The sequence below is a fragment of the Orycteropus afer genome, unplaced genomic scaffold, assembly GCF_000298275.1.
Source record: "Orycteropus afer afer isolate SDZICR_OR568_19922 unplaced genomic scaffold, OryAfe1.0 scaffold00131, whole genome shotgun sequence".
NCBI lineage: Eukaryota > Metazoa > Chordata > Mammalia > Tubulidentata > Orycteropodidae > Orycteropus > Orycteropus afer.
In genome coordinates this window covers 3255982-3275160 of record NW_006921718.1, presented here as the reverse complement: position 1 = coordinate 3275160, position 19179 = coordinate 3255982, and the positions used below count along the sequence as shown (strand labels likewise).

Genomic DNA, 19179 nt, shown 5'->3' with positions numbered 1-19179 from the left:
TCATTAAATTGTTAGCTTCTAGTCTTTATAAAGCCAGTAAACCTAATCCTTTTTATGATTTTGAGTTTTGTTTCACATTTTTCTCACTCTCAATCCAGGACTTTCTATTGTGATCTCTTTCAAAGCAGTTGATAGTGGTAACTGGGTACAATCTAGTTCTTCTGATCTCAGGGTCATTACACATTTATTTCCATTCATCTTTGATTTTCCTCACTCTTGTTTGATCTGGAAGCTCCAAGCTTGCTGCCATGGAGTCATTTCTGACTTATAGGGATGCCTCCTTGGGTTTCTGAGGCAGTATCTCTATGGAAGTAGATTGCCCAATCTTCCTTCCAAGAAGTGGGTGGTGGGTTTGAACATCAGCCTTCTGGTTAGCAGTCAAATGCATTAGGCACTAGGCCACCAGAGCTCCCCTTGATTTGGAAGTGTGAACAATAGTTGCCCTTAGACTATCAGCTAAATGAGATCAAAAGAGCAGCTTTTGCCCAGGGATAAACTCAGAAGGCAGGAAGGGAAAGGAAACACAGGGAGGAAGTGGGAAGAGTGCTGTTACTTTGTGGGGATTGCAATCAATATCACAAAACAAAATATGAATGAACTGTTGAATGGAAAGTCAATTTAGTCTGTAAACTTTCACTCAAATCACAATAAAAAGTTTTTAAAAAAAGTTGTTAGCATCTAGCAAATAAAGGCCTCCAGAGTCCCCGTTATAGCAGATCACTTTGTTTGACTTGGTTGGTTTCTGTGCCATGTTGTTTCATGCCTTGAGTTGATTCCAACTCTTAGTGAACCTATACAACGCTATAGAAGTACAACTCCTCCATGGGAGGAGGTCTGAAAACCTTTATGGAACCAGACTGCCATATCTTTTCTCCTGCAGAATGGTGACTTTTGCATACTGCTGACTTTTGGGTAGCAGCCAAGCACTTAAACCACTGTGCCACCAGGGTTCTCTCTGTGCCATACCAGTTGTTAAGTATTTTCACTATCATAGTTACCATATCTTGTAGTTCAAGAGCTTTTGTTCGAAAGAACTTAATATACTTTTTTTTTTTTTTTTGGGGGGGGGGGGTTATAATGTTTTAGTTGGCCTCTTTGTCTATATTTGTTAGGAATTGATCAAAACAAGTCTTGTTTTTCTCTAAGAAATCTCCTATTACTCTTGCTGAAACTCATCTTTTTCTCTCTGTGAACTTTTGCAACATCCCTATTGCTATAATACAAGAAAATAATATTTTATCTTATACTACTTTCTACTCATTTCATGAATTTAAATTATCCCTTCATCAACTCCAGACACTTGTCTTAAAATTTTTTTGCATCTGTTCCTTATGTGAGCCCATGGTAAGTACTCAAAAACAATTTTTCCTGATTCATTTAAAAATAATTTTATGTTCATTTTTATTGAATGAATTTTATATTCATTTTTAAATAATTATTTTTTTAAAAAATCACATTGATTCATTTAAAAAAAAAACTAAACATTTTAAACTCTTATTGCTACCACACCTTCTCTAAAACAGAATTCTACATTTGGTATTTCAAACTGCCTCAGTCAAGTTACTATCTATACCTAGTATCTGTCTGTCTGCCTCTCTCGTTAACCTATTACTTCTACTTTGTCCTTAAATCCTGTCTTGGATTCCTCAGTTTCCTCTGTTCCATACCCTTCATGATTTTTACTGTATATGTTTACATTCTGAAAAAACAAACACTAAAACGTAATTAAGTGGATTTAGTAATCAGAGAGAATATTCCAATCAGTAAGTATAGTGGGGGCGGGAGGAATGAAATGCTTCATAACAAAATATTTCACTTTCTGTAAATTCATTATTATAACCTGAAAATACTGATGCAAGACAGTTCAATGACTAAGAGTTTTAGACTCAGACAGATAATGAAGATCAGGTTTAGGCTTTGAAAATTCTCAAAAGATTCTGGACAAATTTCTTAATTTCCTGAGTTTCAGTTTTCTTTTCATAAAATATAGAAAAGAGCACTTTCCTTAAAGGGGTATTTTAAGGATCAAATGAGATAAGTCATATATGTGCTTAACTTTCAAGAAATGTTTGCTCTGAATATTATTGGAGTAAAACCATACAAGAAGTATCTATGGAAATTTAAGTGTTGAAATAAAACTCTCAAGAGTTTAGTATTTTAACATTTAAAAAAAATTGTTTTCAAGTAAATCCACAACCTTCTAAATCATCCAATCCAAATAAAATTTTAAGAAATTTACTATTAAGAGATTATTACTGATATTAACCCCAACGGCAGCAACACTAAGAGAAAAATCACATGAGATGTTTAAATACATTTTAATACTATCTATTTAATATCCATTTGTCTATGAAATGATATCCTGAAGATTTGCTATTAGAATACTGGAAATATCTCTTAATGCATAATGTATAGTTTTATTCTGCCTGAATAGTATGTTACATTCCAATGTAACAAATGAAAATGTAAGAATAAAACATACAGAAGCTTGGTCTCCTACCTTATCAGCACACATTGCCACTTTAATATCTTGCTTTGTAATTTCATAGTGCCGTATATTTCGTACATAATTCCCCACCAGCTTTAAAATATCTGCAGAAATGTATTCTAATACTGCTACTATGTAAACAGAAACTTGGTGGTCAATTTTATAACCTAGGACCTCCTGCAAAATTAAAAGAAAAACATGTCTAAATATCAAATACTGTAAATGTAACACATTGATTAAAACTTTTTTAGAAAAAGTATGCAATTTAGTTTAATTTTCATTGAGGCCTATGATTATCAACAACATTTCATTTTAAGTGGTTCAACTATAAATAATATATGTATTAATATTTACAAATTTAATTTAAGAAAAAGTAAGGTAAAATTACCTTTGATCATATAAAATTACTTGAGAAGTATATATTACTAAATAAAAAAAATTCTTCACTTAGGAAGAAAGGGTAAAATGGAAGCCCAAATTTGGGAGTAGGGAGCAAATTCTCTTTGTTCCCTAATTCAGATTGCCCAGAAGTAACTGTGACAAGAGTTTTTTCTCTTCTTTAGAATGAGAGTTAATACATTATTGCTAGCCAGGAATACCTACTGCCCTTCTACTTCTATCCTTCTTGAAGGAATCTGGGCTCCCCCCCTAAGCCCTAGTGGCACATTCCTTGGTATAGAAAAAAATTCAGTCTGTGTCCTAATGAACAATGGTGAGTATTAATAGAATTATATAATTCTATTATGTTTCAAACAGACTATGAGCTTTTGTGGGGCTGACTAGTTCCTATAGGGAAACAAATTCTATTTTCTAAACAATCCAGTTGGAGGGTGGGAATAAAAACCTTTGAAATAAGTATAAGTATGGGTTGGGGATAGGATGCGTTTCCCTTTTGGGATATATAAAAACTAATAAATATATAGTGAAAGATTTACTGATAAATTAAAACAACACCTACAACTATATAAAACTCAAAAGTTAGGGTCATTAGTACAGCATGCACATACATTCATTTGCTAATTCTCTTAGAATATAATTCAATGCATGGCACTGAGAATCATGAGAATAAAATTATAAAGATGTCATTACTAATAATTTAGTAATTTTGTATAACTTGCACTTATTTCCTCAGACCAGTCAGTAAGATATAGGTAGGTATTTCCATTTAAACAACCCCAGTGGAAAAACATAGCTTCTTAACAGCCTTAAAAGTTATCCAAGTGGTTAGCCTTGCATTTTGGAAAAGATTCAGCAGACATGGAGTCCCCTGACACTGTCACTTAAAAACCTTGTGAACTTGGGCAAGTTATTTCTGTCAGCCTTAGTTACCTCACACACAAATTGAGAATAGTAATAATTGTGTTGTGTAATAAACTCAGAGACAATTTATGTAAGCATTCACAATTTCCTTGTATTTGAGTAAGTACATATTGTAAGTATGTTATCAATAGTTTTCTTTTTATTATTGTTATCCACAAGCATTATTAAGGTGAAACCTGTGAAAGCCAAAACTCTCTAGGACTGCTTTTCTTTTCCAGTCACAAGTTTTTCACCTTTGACAGGGTGGAGTTTTGCTACTTTTCTATTGCCCTCTATTAGTGGAAAATATTCACGTTTTCCTTCTTTGACAGGTTTCTGCCTTACACAGGTTCAGGTTTTTCCAAGTTTTACTATATAATAATATATTGATATTTTTGATGTAAGAGTCATTATATTAAATAAAGTAGAAATAACATTATTAGTGCTTCCAGCAGTTATTCTATTTGCTCTGGAGAGATTGGATGGAGTGATTTAAATGATAAGCAGGGCTAGACAGTGTAGGTAGGTAGTCTTTAGGGAATTTCTGTCCAATAAAAGATTATACATTGCCCTATGGCAGTCTCACAGAGGTCCCTACACAAAATATTAACATGTGAAGGATTTATAGGGACACCTAGGTCTAACCAATATGAAATACATTCTTAGTGTTTGACAATAGTGGGTTTAATTTTGCTCTTAAAAAGCAAGAAGATAGTATTTCAGCTTTACCTTTAATAAAGGATGAATTTTTTCTACTGGGAGAGATAAAGGGTTTCTTCGCTTCCTCTTTTCAATAGCCGATTGGGCATCAGCTATTGCCCACTTATCAATTGGATGAGGGAAACTTTTTTGAACACGTTCCTTGGAAAATAGGAAAATAATAACTAAGCAACATATAAATAGTGCTTGTTACTTACAATTTACTTTTAAAATCAAAGAATATCAAAAGCAGAGCTTTTCACATGTGCTACAATTTACACCAAAAAACATACTTAAGTGAAGAAAAAACTTCAAATGCCAATGTATTAGTTTCTTAATGAGGCAATTAGGAGACAAACATTTCTTGTATTATCTAGGAAGGCAAATCACATCCTGAATTTCCATTTCACTGTGATAAAGCTAAATGACAAGAATGAGTAAGAGATGTAATTTTAAACATTATTTGATCTTAACAAAGGAAGAAAATGCTAAATACAGTTCTATTTGTCATTACTTTTTATAGCAATTACAACCTCAAGTAGTATTTTGTAACTGAAACCTCTTAAGAATTGTTTTTTTTCCCAATTAGGCATTATTGGTACTTGACTTCAAAACTATTTAGAAATTATGAAAATTAATGGTTTACATTGGTAACAGCAATTTTAACGCACCATAGTTTATCATTTGAATTCAAAGAGGTCACTGATTTTGAACAAAATACTTCATTTAATTTCCAATTACATTATGAAAAAGGAGCCCTGGTGGCACATATGGTTAAGCACTCAACTGCTAACAGACTGGTTGGTGGTTCCAATCCACCAGGCACTCTGTGCGAGAAAGATACGGCAGTCTGCTTTGGTAAAGATTTATGGCCTTGGAAACTCAACAGGGCAGTACTACTCTGTCTTATAGGGTCAAAACAGGACTTGACGGCAATGGGTTTGGGAGGCATTCTGTCAAAATTATTATTAAAATTGAAAGTATTCATGTCAATGTAGCAGCTAAATTTCCTTATTTTGATAAACTAATATAATTCACTTTAAAAAAAAAGGTATTCTTATCATTTCAAGTTTTTAAAATCCGCTTGCAGCATACTGTAATTTAAAGCAGTAGAGGTTGCTATTAAATAACGAATTTTTAAAATTATGGCTCTTAGGTAGAGTCCAAGGCAGTGTGTTTGGTTTTATTTTGGTTTGGGAGTTCTGGTGGCGTAGTGCCTAAGGCATTTGACTGTAATCCAGAAGGCTGGCGGTTCAAACCCACCAGCTACTCCTCGGAAAGAAGGTTGGGCAATCTACTTCCATAGTGATACTGCCTCGGAAACCCTGTGTAATAGTTCTACTCTGACACATATGGGGCCACCATTAGTCAGAACTGACTCCACAGCAACTGGTTTATGTAAAAACTACTAGATAAAATTAAATGCTATTCTTGATTACAAATCTGAATTAAAAGTTTTGTCAGTTGCTATTAAAATAGAAAACAAAAAAGATATTTCAATGTGATAATCTGAGGGAAAAGAATACCTTGATTCCAGGCACATGTTACATGAGCTAATTTATAATACTGAAAATAATTTAACTCATTCTACTTTATATATTTAAAAAAAATTCTCTTCATCTCAAGGCTAAATCAGTCACCAAATCAAAGAAGTGATCATTTAAATTCTAATGAATAGAACTGGAGGTGTGCTGAATTTTTTATTATAGTTAAAAATGGAGTTCATATACTTTCTCAAATGCCTAGTTGAAAAGCTACGTGCCAGGAATTATCCTCATACAGTTAACATAATACAAAGGTCCAAAATATTGGGAAAGTATGACAAAATAAAAGAGAGAGAAGGGAACTGGAATAAGGGTGGAAAGAAACATCTGAAATGAAATTTCTTTCCCTTTTTCCAAGTCACATTCTACACTGTCGAATTTCACCCATGGTTAACTGAGTGGGTTTAAGTATGGTCCTGGGCTTTCTAACATTCTTTTACTTTAACTTATAGTAAGAAATAATAAAGTCCCAGTGTATTTTACATTACAGTCTTATACATCAAACACACAGACACCTTAAACTAAAAGTTTCATAAAACAAAACTTGCCCTTACTATTCAGTCAACTGCCATCGAGTCAGATCCAACTCCTTGGGTTTCTGAGGCAGTATCACTATAGAATTAGATTACCCACTCTTCCTTCCGAGGAGAGGCTGGTGAGTTTGAACCACCAGCCTTCTGGTTAGCAGTCAAATGCCTTAGGCACTACTCTACCAGAGCTTCTTTACTATGCACAGTACATTGATATTTCATATTCTATTTCATTAGAAATAAAATGGTTGAACATGACTTACTTATGGGGTCAAGACCTGGAGTCTAAAATCACTGGCATATACTGGAAATATAAAGTAGTGAAAGAGGAAGGAAACAGAATTCAATCTGACAATTCTAAATACATTTAACATATACTTTTGGAATAAAACTATCAGCAGTGGTGAAATTAGAGAGGCAAATTTCAGGCCAGTGTTGAGATGGGGGGAAATGGAAATACCATAGCAATCCCTATTCATCTCAATTTTATCTATCCCATTCCAAATGTATCCATTGTTCTGAGAAAGGAAAAAATGGGAAAGAAAATCTGGAATGATAAAAGAAAAGGCAAGGCAAGGAAAATAATAATGATAATAATAATTTTAACTTACTTATAGATTCACGGACTTAATTTACTAAGTATTTAGGAGTTAATACCAAGGGTTGGAATGTATGGGAAAAATTGGTGCCTTGAATGAGGAAAAGTCAAACTGAAAGAATTATTTTATCTCTTGTAATGGTAAATTAAGTTATAATTTTATAGCAGAATATAATTTGTTTTCATAATTATTTTTACATATTTTAAAAGAAGTCTAAGGGTGGAATCATCAATGAATGATTTGTGAATTAGAATTCTGCTAATTTCAAGATTAATAATTTCATTTGTCTTAAATAAGAAATTCCATCCTGATTAATATCTAGTGTCTTTGGGAAAAACAAATGAGATATAGAGCTAAAGTCTGAGATTCAATTTTGCCTCTTATTAGGAGAACTTTATCTTATCCTTTTATACTATAAATGGGTTTAAATAGATTATATGGAAGATCAAATCCAATACATATATACTAGGACCTAAAAAGATTTCTGTTTGTACTTCAATGCAAAAATTCAGCCCCACATACACTTTGAAGTCCTGTTAGTAGTAATAAGGCTTATATAATGTATGGGAAAATTTTTGTTATTGTTGAGAAAGGTAAAAAACATGGAGAATTACTTGGGAAATTTAAGTGTTAATAAACATTAGAAATGATAGGGATTTGTAAGTATGCCAAGGCAAAGATAAAAAAAAAATTAATAGAAAAAGAAAGCAGATTTTTAAAATTTTAGGATAAGAAGACTCTGATTTAAAAAAAAAAGGGCTAACAAGAGTCCAAGAAAACCTGGTGCTCCTCAGAGTTAACTGGGGAGAAGGAGAGTGTATCAGCGTCCTAAGAACCAAAGCTGGTTAAATATAGAATCATAGACTACAAAGGAAAACAAGAAAGACAAAATAAATGGAAATCAGTCTAGACTTTCAGACAGAAACAAAGAACAAGTATAATTATTAAAGGATAAGGATACTCTTTAACAGGGACATGTCACAGAAAAAAAAAATCCTACTAGTTACATGATTTTCAAAGAGAGCCAAGGACAATTTTATAGCTCATTAGAAATCTCATATAACTACCATAGAGTTAGCAGTAACACTGTTTTTTGTCTTTTTTTTTTTTTTAAGCATTACATACAGAAAATAATACTTATTATAGGAGAGGAAGAAACAAACCAGATTGGAGAAGTTTTGATGATACAATTTTTTAAACTTGAATTAATTTGAATCATCAAGGCCAAGTAACATACCCCTCCTTTCTATATTCATCTGGAAAATTGCCTGACAGATTTAAAAAAAAAAAAAAAAGAAAGCCAAATCCATTGCAGTTGTTTTTAACTCATAGTGACCCTATAGGACAGAATAGAACTGTCTCACAGGGTTTCCAAGATTGTAATCTTACAGAAGCAGCCTGCCACATCTTTCTACCATGGAGCAGTTGGTGGGTTATAAGTGCTGCCCTTTCAATTAGCAATCAAATACTACCAGGGTTCCTGACAGACAGCAAAAACTCAAATTGGTAGCATGGATTGGTGAATATTGGTAATGTCAACAAAATAAAATCCATTTGGACAATAATAGTTTACAACTTGTGATGCTCTGTTTCATGAGTTATCAAAACTTTTAAATCAGTGTTGAGATCACAGATGTGTATACAATCCAACTATTTTCAAATATTTTTGACATACTTATTTTTCTAAAACTACATAATTACAAGAAATCACTCTTGAGTTTTCCATTAAACTAATCCCCTATGGGCCTCACATTAAGTAATAACTGCCACCATACTCTGACATATGCTTATACTTCAAAGTAATTGAATTGCATTCTTTAGAAATATTTAAAAATTCAAATATTCCACTAATTTAGATTCATCTAGTTTTTAAAGTATACTTTTCTTATATGGCTCTCAAAAACTTTTATAAGATTTTGATGATTCTCTGTCACCTCAAAATATATTTGAAAGGCTAAATTCGGGGTCCATATATTTTTTTGTAAAAAAAAAAAATCTGTAAATATATAATATTGATTCCTAAGGAAATACTGAATAAAAAACTGAAATAACTGAATCCTAATGAAAGTAGCAAAGAATTACTTGATCACAAAAGAATCTAAGAAACCATTATACTCATCTAAACATTTCTACATCTCCATATCCTTATCTAAATATTCTTCAAGGCATGGTATGGGAAGAAGGGAATTTGACTATTGACTGGACCTAGGTTCTTTTCTACCTTATCACTATGAGAGTCAATATTCTAATATATAAAATAAGGACAATAATAACTACCCCACAGGGTTGTTGTAAGTAAACAAATATATATATAATGGTACTTTGAAATTACAAAGTCCTATGGGGTACGTCAGTAGGTCAATGGCTCAAACCTACCAGTTGCTCCGCTGGAGGAAGGTAAGGCAATCTACTTCCGCAAAGCCTTGGAAACCCAATGGGGGTCACTATGAGTGGTAATTGATGCTATGGCATTTTTTTTTTTTTAATAGGGTTGTGCAAACTGTTAAAGTGCTTGACTACTAACTGAAAAGTTGACAGTTCAAATCCAACCAGAGGCACCTTGGAAGAAAGGCCTGGTGATCTACTTTTTAAAGGTCATAGCCACTGAAAATCCTATGCACAATTCTCCTGAAACACATGGGGTCACCATTAGTCAGAATTAACTCTTGGCAACTTTTTTTTTAATTACATGACTGATTGCTATTTCTATTACTGTCATACCGTCCTACAGTCTCTTTAAAAAAAAAAAAAAAAAAAATCCATCCCCAACCTGAAAGTAAGCTTTCAGGTAAGTAAGCTAAGTAAGAATTTAATATGGCTGTATTCTTTAAGAGGAGCTCTGTTAGCGTAGTCCCTAAGGCACTTGACTGCTAACCAGAAGCCTGGCGGTTCAAACCCACCAGCTACTCCTCAGAAGGAAGGTTTGGCAATCTACTTCTGTAGTGATACCACCTTGGAAACCCAAGGAGGGGTCACTATGAGTTGGGTCCGACTCCATGGCAAATAACATACTCGTTAAGAGCCCAAATTGACTACTTAAAAATAATGAAACAGGGCATAGGGTAAACATCTTAAATACCTCAGAGTTCTCTTCTATGTAAATATTAAAAAGCTAAGAAATATCCTCAATTATTCTGGATTACCTAAATATTGATTGAATATTTGAATACCTAAATATTGATTAAATCTATACAAATGTAAGACTGAGCGATTCAGTAGTTATTTTTGACAATTCATGTAGATCTTCAATATTAGAAAATGATACATTTAGTTTCAGTGTTAATTAAAAGAAGGAAATTAGATTAGCATATGTGGTAGTTATGTTTGTGTGTCAACTTGGCTGAACCTGGTTGAGTGGCTGGGCAGCTGGTGGTAGTTATTCCCCATGATGAGACTGGCAATCAACTCCATGGTGGGATCTACCACAAGCAGTTGAGTAGCCGCCTTTGGGTATGTGGTCTGCGTCCCATATACAAGCAGCAGTTTTGGGAATGGTCTCTAGCATATGGCATGCTTGGGCTCTGCATATAGCGGTGTTGTTCTTCAGCAGCCTGCCATGCTCTGCCAACCTTGGGACTTACAATGGACTTGAATTAATGGCCTGCGATGAGTTTTGGTAACATTGGGACTGTGCCTTTTTACTTGTCAGCCTTGGGTTTGTCAGCCCTAGCAGCTGTCTGGCTGTAGAAACACCTCTAGCTTCAGTGGGCAAGGAGCAGGAGGTAGAGCTAGACCCCAAGGTTGAGGGGCTTTCACCCAGCTCCTGGTGCCTGGTACTTTGAACTTGGACTTCTAGCCTCCTGAACTGTAAGACAATAAACTCCGGTTTGTTCAAGCCATCCCATTTGTGGTATATTCTTGTCAGAGTGGCACTACGTAACCGGAACAGAATTTGGTACCGAGAGTGGGGTGCTGCTCTGACAGATACCTAAAATGTGAAAAGAGGAGTGGAGTGCATCCTTGACCCAAGACCTTGGCAGAGAGACCCCAGCATACAGCATGAGAGATGGCAGGAGCAGAGCCAAGAGACTGGCTTTAAACAGCAGAGCCAAGAGAGATACCAGCAGAGGAACAGCATGAAAGACGGCAGTAGCAGAGCCCAGAAACTGGCATTAAACAGCAACAGGCTCACCAGCCCATGGAGGAGAAAGCCGGGTGCCATTGGATATGCAGCTTCCTGGCGGAGTGGGTTGCCTTCAGGCGTAATTGGTAAAAAGAGGCTGGCATGAGATGGAGTAGCAGGTTGGCTGGCCCATGGAGCAAGAAGCTGAGTGCTTTTTGGGCAGGAAGTTTTCCAGCGGAGTGAATTGCCTTCGGCATTAATCGGCAGAAGCAGAGAGACGAAGGAAACGAAGCAGAGCTGCCTCAGCCTGAAAGGGTAGGACCATGGCCTTTGGGGATGGAACCACCACAGCCCCCTAGGTTTCAAAGAGCCAGGCCTTCACCAATTTGGTTCTGGAGGGTGGGGCTGCTCATTCATGTAAGTCAGTGGAACAGAGCAATAGCCACTGCCCAAGAGTGAGGGGGCGGGGCTGCCACGCCCAAAAGGGAGAGGAACAAGTCCTACCAGGCCAAGGGGGTGAGGTCGCCACTCAGAGGAACTACGGGACTGGAGGCCCTAGGAGATTCTGTACAGATGCCAAGTTGACAAGAGGTGGAATTATGGTAGTTATGTTTGTGTGTCAACTTGGCTAGATCTAGTTGAGTGGCTGGGGAGCTTGTGGTAGTTATTCCCCGTGATGAGACTGGCAATCAACTCCATGGAGGGATCTACCACAAGCAGCTGAGTAGCTGCCTTTGGGTATGCAGTCTGCTTCCTGTATACAAGCAGCAGCTTTGGGAATGGTCTCTAGCATATGGCACGCTTGGACCCTGCATGTAGCCATGTTGTTGGTCAGCAGCCTGCCATGCTCTGCCAACCTTGGGACTTACAATGGACTTGAATTAATGGCCTGCCATGTGTTTTGGTAACATCGGGACTGTGCTTTTTTACTTGTCACCCTTGGGTTTGTCAGCAGCCAGCAGCTGTCTGAGTGTAGAAACGCCTCTAGCTCCAGTGGGATGGGAGCAGGAGGCAGAGCTGGACCCCAAGGTTGAGGGGCTTTCACCCAGCCCCTAGAGCCTGGCACTTTGAACTTGGACTTCTAGCCTCCTGAACTTTAAGAGAATAAACTTCTATTTGTTCAAGCCATCCCGTTTGTGGTATATTTCTTGTCAGAGCAGTACTAGGTAACCAGAACAGCATAGTTACAGTACAAAAAAATCTGTAAAGCGCTGAATGTGAATTCATAATATCACCAAACTTGCAAATTTCTGGACTGTACCAACATCAAAATGATGAGCAAGATGAGACCTATTAATACCATTCTATACACTATGCATAAGCTTGGATGCTGCATTTTATAAATACTTAGGGGAAACCTAACTAAGATCCAAAGAAGCAACTGTAATTGTTAATGGAAAGGAGAGTCACACAATTAGTTTTATTCAAGATAACTCCATAAGCCCATGGTAATAGGTGTCTGAATGAAATTACAAATAAAAGCTATTTGGTCTTATAATTCAAGTGGAAAAATGAGGCAAAATGGTAAGAAACCTACTTTGAATTACTTAAAGAATCAAATTAAATTACTATTTCATGGTACACAAGCTTTTACACAACCTCTGTAATTCAATGTTCCTTTCTCTCAGCTGAAATCTGGTTCTCCTCTAAAAAATTCTAGAACAGGTACCGTTCCTGGTCCCACAGCCCATGTAAAGGCAGATTTAGTATCTTCTGGTGGCACAGTGCCAAAGGCATTTGACTGCTAACCAGAAAGCTGGCAGTTCAAACCCACCAGCCACTCCTCAGAAGGAAGGCTGGGCAATCTACTTCCATGGTGATACTGCTTCGAAAACCCAGGGAAGGGTCTATGAGTCGGATCCGACTCGATGGCAATGAGCTGTTTTTTTTTTTTTTTTTTTTGCTCCCAAAGCCATTTCTGGAATATCACTCATTCATTCTCATGTAAAATCTTGTCATTATCCTTTGTGATTTTATGGTCTACATAAAGGACCTCTGAATTCCTTAAACACTTCATCTGGGGAAGCTTCACATATAGTCCAGCCACCACCACCACATGGCAACATCCTGCTCTGTAACTACCTTAACAATGAAATCTTAAATGCAAACAACTCTCTGACCCCAATCTATTCTATTTTTCTTATTCAGGTATTCTAACTGAGTCATTTTCTAACTTTATTGAGAACTTCAATACCTTGTTCACTCCATGTTTTTCTAAGCTACCTGCCCTTTCCTATCTGCCAGAATGCCTTAATGAAAGGCATGCTCAAAAATCTAGCTTCATCACTGATTAGTTTCTGAGCTTGGGCAAGTTATTTAACCTGTGCTTCAGTTTCCACATTCTCTCACTCAACATATATTTCCTAAGGGCTTTTTATGTGTCAGACATTATTCTAGGTGTTGTGAGAGCAGCAAGGACCAAGACAAAATCCCCAGAGCTTGCATTTAGTTATAAAGTAAATAGCACACTTTCATGAGGCTGTTGTGAACGTTTAAATGAAATATACAACATGGAAGTGTTTACAGCAGTGCATAATACTTTTGCAAGCACTCATATATTAGCTGTTTTTACATTTCACTTTTTTACTTATCCAATTTAGATTCCCTGATGCTCTTTTTAGCAATTTCCTCATTGGATATGCCTGTATGCCAATTCCTCAGCCATCAGGGAGCTAGGCAAGACCTAAAGTAGCTAGAGATACTTTCACCCCAGGCATTGTGTGCCATAAAAACATCATTACATTCTATGTGTATTGTGTTTCAAAAAGGGTTGTAAAGCATTGCTGGCACCAATTTCCATTCCTACTGGTGACATTATACATTCATGATGGACACCATTCTTTTTGTGTGTGTGTGTGATTTGGGTGAAAGTTTACAGAGCAAATTCACTTTCCATACAGATGATCACGTACACTTTGTCTCATATTGACTACACTTTGTCTCATATTGACTACAATTTACCACAATGCAACAGCTCCCCTCCTACTTCCTCCCGATACTTACCTCTTCCCTGTGTCCCTCCCTCCATGCACTCCTGCCCCCTGAGCTGTTTCCCTGTGCATACACAGCCCTTCTATTCTCCCATGATTGAGCTCTCCAAGGAGTGTATCTATCTCAGTAAATGTTCACCTCATATGCCTGTCTTTTGTTTGGCTGGAAGCAACAGGTGTGGGTTCAATTCCAGACCTGAATGGCAGCTAGGGGCCACAGTCTCAATGGTTCCATCAAGCTCTATCAGACTAGCAAACCTGATCCCTTTTTTTTCCCCCAAATGAGTTTAGATTTTGTTCCACATAGTTCTTCCACACAATCCAGGATCTCCTATATAGATCCCCCTCCAAGTGGTTGACAGTGGTAGCAAGCACCTTCCAGTTCTGGTCTCACAGTCATATAGGCTGTGGATCGCATGGTGTACCAGTTGCTTGGACTAATTGTTTCCATAAATCTTTGGTTTTCTTCATTCTTCTTTGCTCTGGATGAGGAGAGACCATCGTCGCATCTAGATGGCTGCTTGCAAGCTTTTAAGATCCCAGTCACCACTCAGCAAAGTAGAAGGTAGAACAATGTTTTGTGTAGTATGTTATGCCAATTGAGCTTAATGTCCCCTGCGACTATGGTCCTGAGCCCACAGGTCCAACTACTCTCTCTGTCGGGGTACCTGGCTGTGGCCAAGAAGTGACTACAACCTTGTCCCTTGTCAGCTCTACTATACACCTGGGAATTCTTACAGAACATAGCAATACACTTGTAGAAACACTGTCTGTGAACCCTATACATGGTCTTGAGCACACTAACCCCTGCACAGACATACCTAACAGTTCAGCCTGTCCACCCATCTATCTACCCATATATTCATGTTTGTCTTCACTGACACTGTAGTACTGTATGTCCACGGTGGATACCATTCTTAGATCAATCCAATTATCAATGTTGTGCCCACACCTGAGTGCTGTGAAAGATTTGTACCATGATACATTCAAGGTCACTTAAGTCAAATGATCCTTCATCACTGCCAGAAAACGCCATTATTTCCAGCTCTATCTCCCATCTTCTACAAGTGCTATTTCAAACTTCCCTTCTCCTCTCTAATTTTTGAGTCCTTCAGATCTCAACTAAGATGCCTCTTCCATTAAGAATATTCCTAAGCCCCAAAGTCTATGTTATTTGTCCCTTTTATGGCTTCCCATATACCAGGCACTTGTAGTATTTCACTTCATGTTATTGGCTATATATCTTTCTGTACTTCCACTAAACAGCAAGCACTAAAATGGCAGGGGCCATGTCATCTTTCTAAGAGATTTCAGAACTCCTTTCTAGATCTTGACATTTCCATTCCTTCCCAGTGATGTAAAGCACTTCACTTACCACCTAAAATACATGTAACAATAGAAGACTAAAAGATTAACTAAGATGCTTTTTGAAGGCTAGCTGGCTTTAAGATACAAAACAAACACACCTATTCCACTCTTACAAATATGAGTATGTTATTCTGGCATCAAGAAGTAGTGTTTACAGGCAAATTAAAGTTCATTTTAAATTAAAAGCAAAATGTGGAATATCTTAACAGCTAAAACATGTATAAGCTATCATATACCCGATACAAAATTAAAACAAAACCAGTCTTCATTTTCTTAATACCGTATCTGTTTTGTGAAACTGAAAAGTAAACTCTTTTCCCTTTCACAGACATTACAACAAACACAGAGATTAGATAAAAATAAAATAAACAGAAGATGAAATTTATCATACCTCTACATCTAAAACACTTCGAGGCTGAGCTTGGCATAGCATATTTAATAACTGTAAAATTAATTCTTCAACATACTGAAGAGCATCATCATTAGACTCAAGTGTAGGATGAACTTGCCCCTGGACCTGTAAATAAAAAACAAAGTAATTAAAATGTGGGCTTATTTTACCTCAATTAAACAAACAAACAAACAAAATTTTAAATGTGGGTTTGAACTCAAGAACATGGTTGGTGCAGCCTACAAATACAGATTTAAAAGTTATCGACTCAGAAGTCAGAAATTCTAAACCTTTCTTTCCCAGTCACATGTACCGAACATGCTCCTAGAGATGCCAGTAGCTATTTGCATAATTTCAGTATTTTATTTTAAACCATGGTTACTCTGAGGTGGGGGAATGGAGAGAGAGAGGCTGAGGTGGGAACAAAGGATGCCATATATATGGTTTTTTGCCAGGAACTAGTAGTAGTTAGGACTTTTATTCAACAAATGGCTTGGGCAAAAATGACGTCCTACAGGGGTGCAGTGGTTAAAGGGCTCAGCTGTTAACCAGAAGATTCCAATCCACCAGGCTCACCGTGGGAGAAGGACGTGACATTCTGCTTCAATAAAGATTCAAAAAAAAAAAAAACCCAACTCCCTGCCATTGAGTTGATTTCAACTCATAGTGACCCCCTTTGGGTTTCCAAGGCAGTAAATCTTTACAGAAATAGATTGCCCAGTCTTCTTTCTGTCAAGTAGCTGGTGGGTTTGAATCGCCAACCTTCTGGTTAGTATTCAAAGGCCATAGGCTCCTAAGCTCTATAAAGATTACAGCCTTGGAAACATTATGGAGCAGTTCTACTCTGTCCTTTCAGGGTCGCTATGAGTTGGAATTGACTCAATGGCAGTGAGTTTGGTTTTGGCATAGTGCCTAAGGCATTTGACTGCTAACCAGAAGGCTGGCGGTTCAAACCAACCAGCCACTCCTCAGAAGGAAGGTTGGGCAATCTACTTCTGTAGACATACTGCCTCGGAAACCCAAGGAGGGATCTCTATGAGTTAGAACCAACTCGATAGCAGTGAGTTTGGTTTTTATTTTTGGGGTCTGTGTGCGGGGGTGCTGTACCTTGTTTAACTCTTTATTTCCTACTAGATGATAAAATCCAAGAGACACGTCTCATTTTGTTCATCTAGCATTGTGCAAAGCACAGAGTACAAGCCTGATAAATACAAAGCCACCCTTACCAAAATACACAAAATAGGCATTTTGACAATTTGTGATTTTGTGTCTATACTTTAGGAAGGTAACTTAGCAGTTACTCATCAGTAACTGCTAATAATCTTTCCTTTTCTTCTTGATCATTTCATTGAAGGCATAACCAGCATAATAGTCTTTACTTGCACATCTTTGTAACTCATTATAGTTCAAAACTGTTCCCCACTAAATAACTGGCAGGAGGAACAGCCTCCAGGTGATAAACAGTGAATGTTTCAAAACATGCTCTACTCTTGAAAGGGTGGTAAAGCACTCTTTAGATGAAAGTGCACAGTGCTCACCAGCCAAGAGCATTCAATATTCATTAGCTGAGAGGGCATAATAGCCTCAGTGTAGGGTGAAATGCCTATAAACAGTATATTATATAATGAAATTTTTAAAGGACATACACATACTTTTTAACGGAAAATATTTTTAGAGGCAAATAGTATTATAACCATTCAGAGCTGTGTGAGGAAGTACTTCCTAAAGTACGGAGTTTTAAGTAAATTATAAGTTTATAGATGAAAAAACTGAGCCCTAGAAAGCTTAAATCATTTGCCAAGCACTTTTGAGCCAATTTGGTACACCAATTACCAACTTGATTGTGATATATCTGTTTACAAATCTCCATACCTGATTAGATGACTGAATAGTTGTGCAGTTAAATAATGCATAGAGTTTGGACTGGTGTTTTTGCCATTGTTAGGTACCATCAAGTCGTCTCTGACTCATAGCGACCCAACGTACACAGAACGAAACACTGCCCGGTCCTGCGCCAGCTACGTGATCCCTGCTAACCTTGACCCCATCGCCACAGCCACTGTGTCAATCCATCTTGTTGAGGGCCTTCCCCTTCTTTGTCGACCCTCCACCTCACCAAACATGACATCCTTCTCCAGGTAATGGTTCATTCTGGCAACATGACCAAACTAGATGAGACGATGTCTGGCCATTCTCACTTTCAAAAGGAGCATTCCGGCTGCACTTCCTCCAGGACTGATTTATTAGTTCTTTTAGCGGTCCATGGTACTTTCAGCATTCTCTGCCAGCACCACATCTCAAAAGCATCAATTCTTCTTTATTCATTGTCCAGCTCTCACACGCATATGAGGCGAAAATATCATGGCTTGTGTCAGGTGCACCTTAGTCCTCAAGGAGACATCTATGTTCCTCAGCACTTGAAAGAGGTCCCTTGAAGCCGACTTGCCCAGTGCTACACACGGCATCTGATGTCCTGACTGCTGCTTCCATTGGCATCGATTGCAGAATCAAGGAATGTGAAGTCTTTGATAACTTCAATCTTTTCTCCATTTATCATGATGCTGCTTATAGGTCCAGTTGTGAGAATTTTTGTTTTCTTTATAATGAGATGTAATCCATACTGCAGATTGTATTCTTCAATCTTTATCAGTAATTGGTTCAGGTCATCCTCACTTTCAGCAAGCAAAGTTGTGTCGTCAGCTTATCACAGGCTGTTAATGAGCCTTCTTCCAATCCTGACACCACATTCTTCTTAATATACTCCAGTTTCTCAGGTTATTTGCTCAGCATATAGATTGAATAAGTATGGTGGAAGGATACAACCCTGACACACTCCCTTCTTGATATTAACCCATATAGTGTCCCCTTGTTGTGTTCAAATAACAGCCTCCTGGTCTATATACAGGTTATTCATGAGTACAATTAAGTTGTTTGGAATTCTCACTCTTCTCAATGTTATCCACAATTTGTTATGATCCACACAACAAATGCTTTTGCACAGTCGAAAAAACACAAGTAAACATTTTTCTGGTATTCTTTGCTTTCAGCCAAGATCCATCTGACATCAGCAATGATATGCCTTGTTCCATGTCCTCTTCCGAATCCAGCCTGTACCTCTGGAAGTTCTCTGTCAATATACTGCTGCAACCATTTTTGAATTATCTTCAGTAAGATTTTACTTGTGTGTGATATTAATGATATTGTTTGA

General features: G+C 37.1%; 1 protein-coding gene across 1 annotated transcript in view; it reads right to left on the bottom strand.

Annotated features, from left to right (window-relative positions):
• Positions 1-19179, bottom strand: part of SOS1 (SOS Ras/Rac guanine nucleotide exchange factor 1) — a 266745-nt gene that overhangs the window by 137398 nt on the left and 110168 nt on the right. Inside the window, exons 2-4 of the mRNA XM_007945049.1 lie at positions 15972-16097; positions 4517-4648; positions 2501-2665 (exon numbers count right to left, since the gene is read on the bottom strand). Of these exons, the coding sequence (XP_007943240.1) occupies positions 2501-2665; positions 4517-4648; positions 15972-16097 (423 nt within the window). The remainder of the gene's footprint in view (positions 1-2500; positions 2666-4516; positions 4649-15971; positions 16098-19179) is intronic.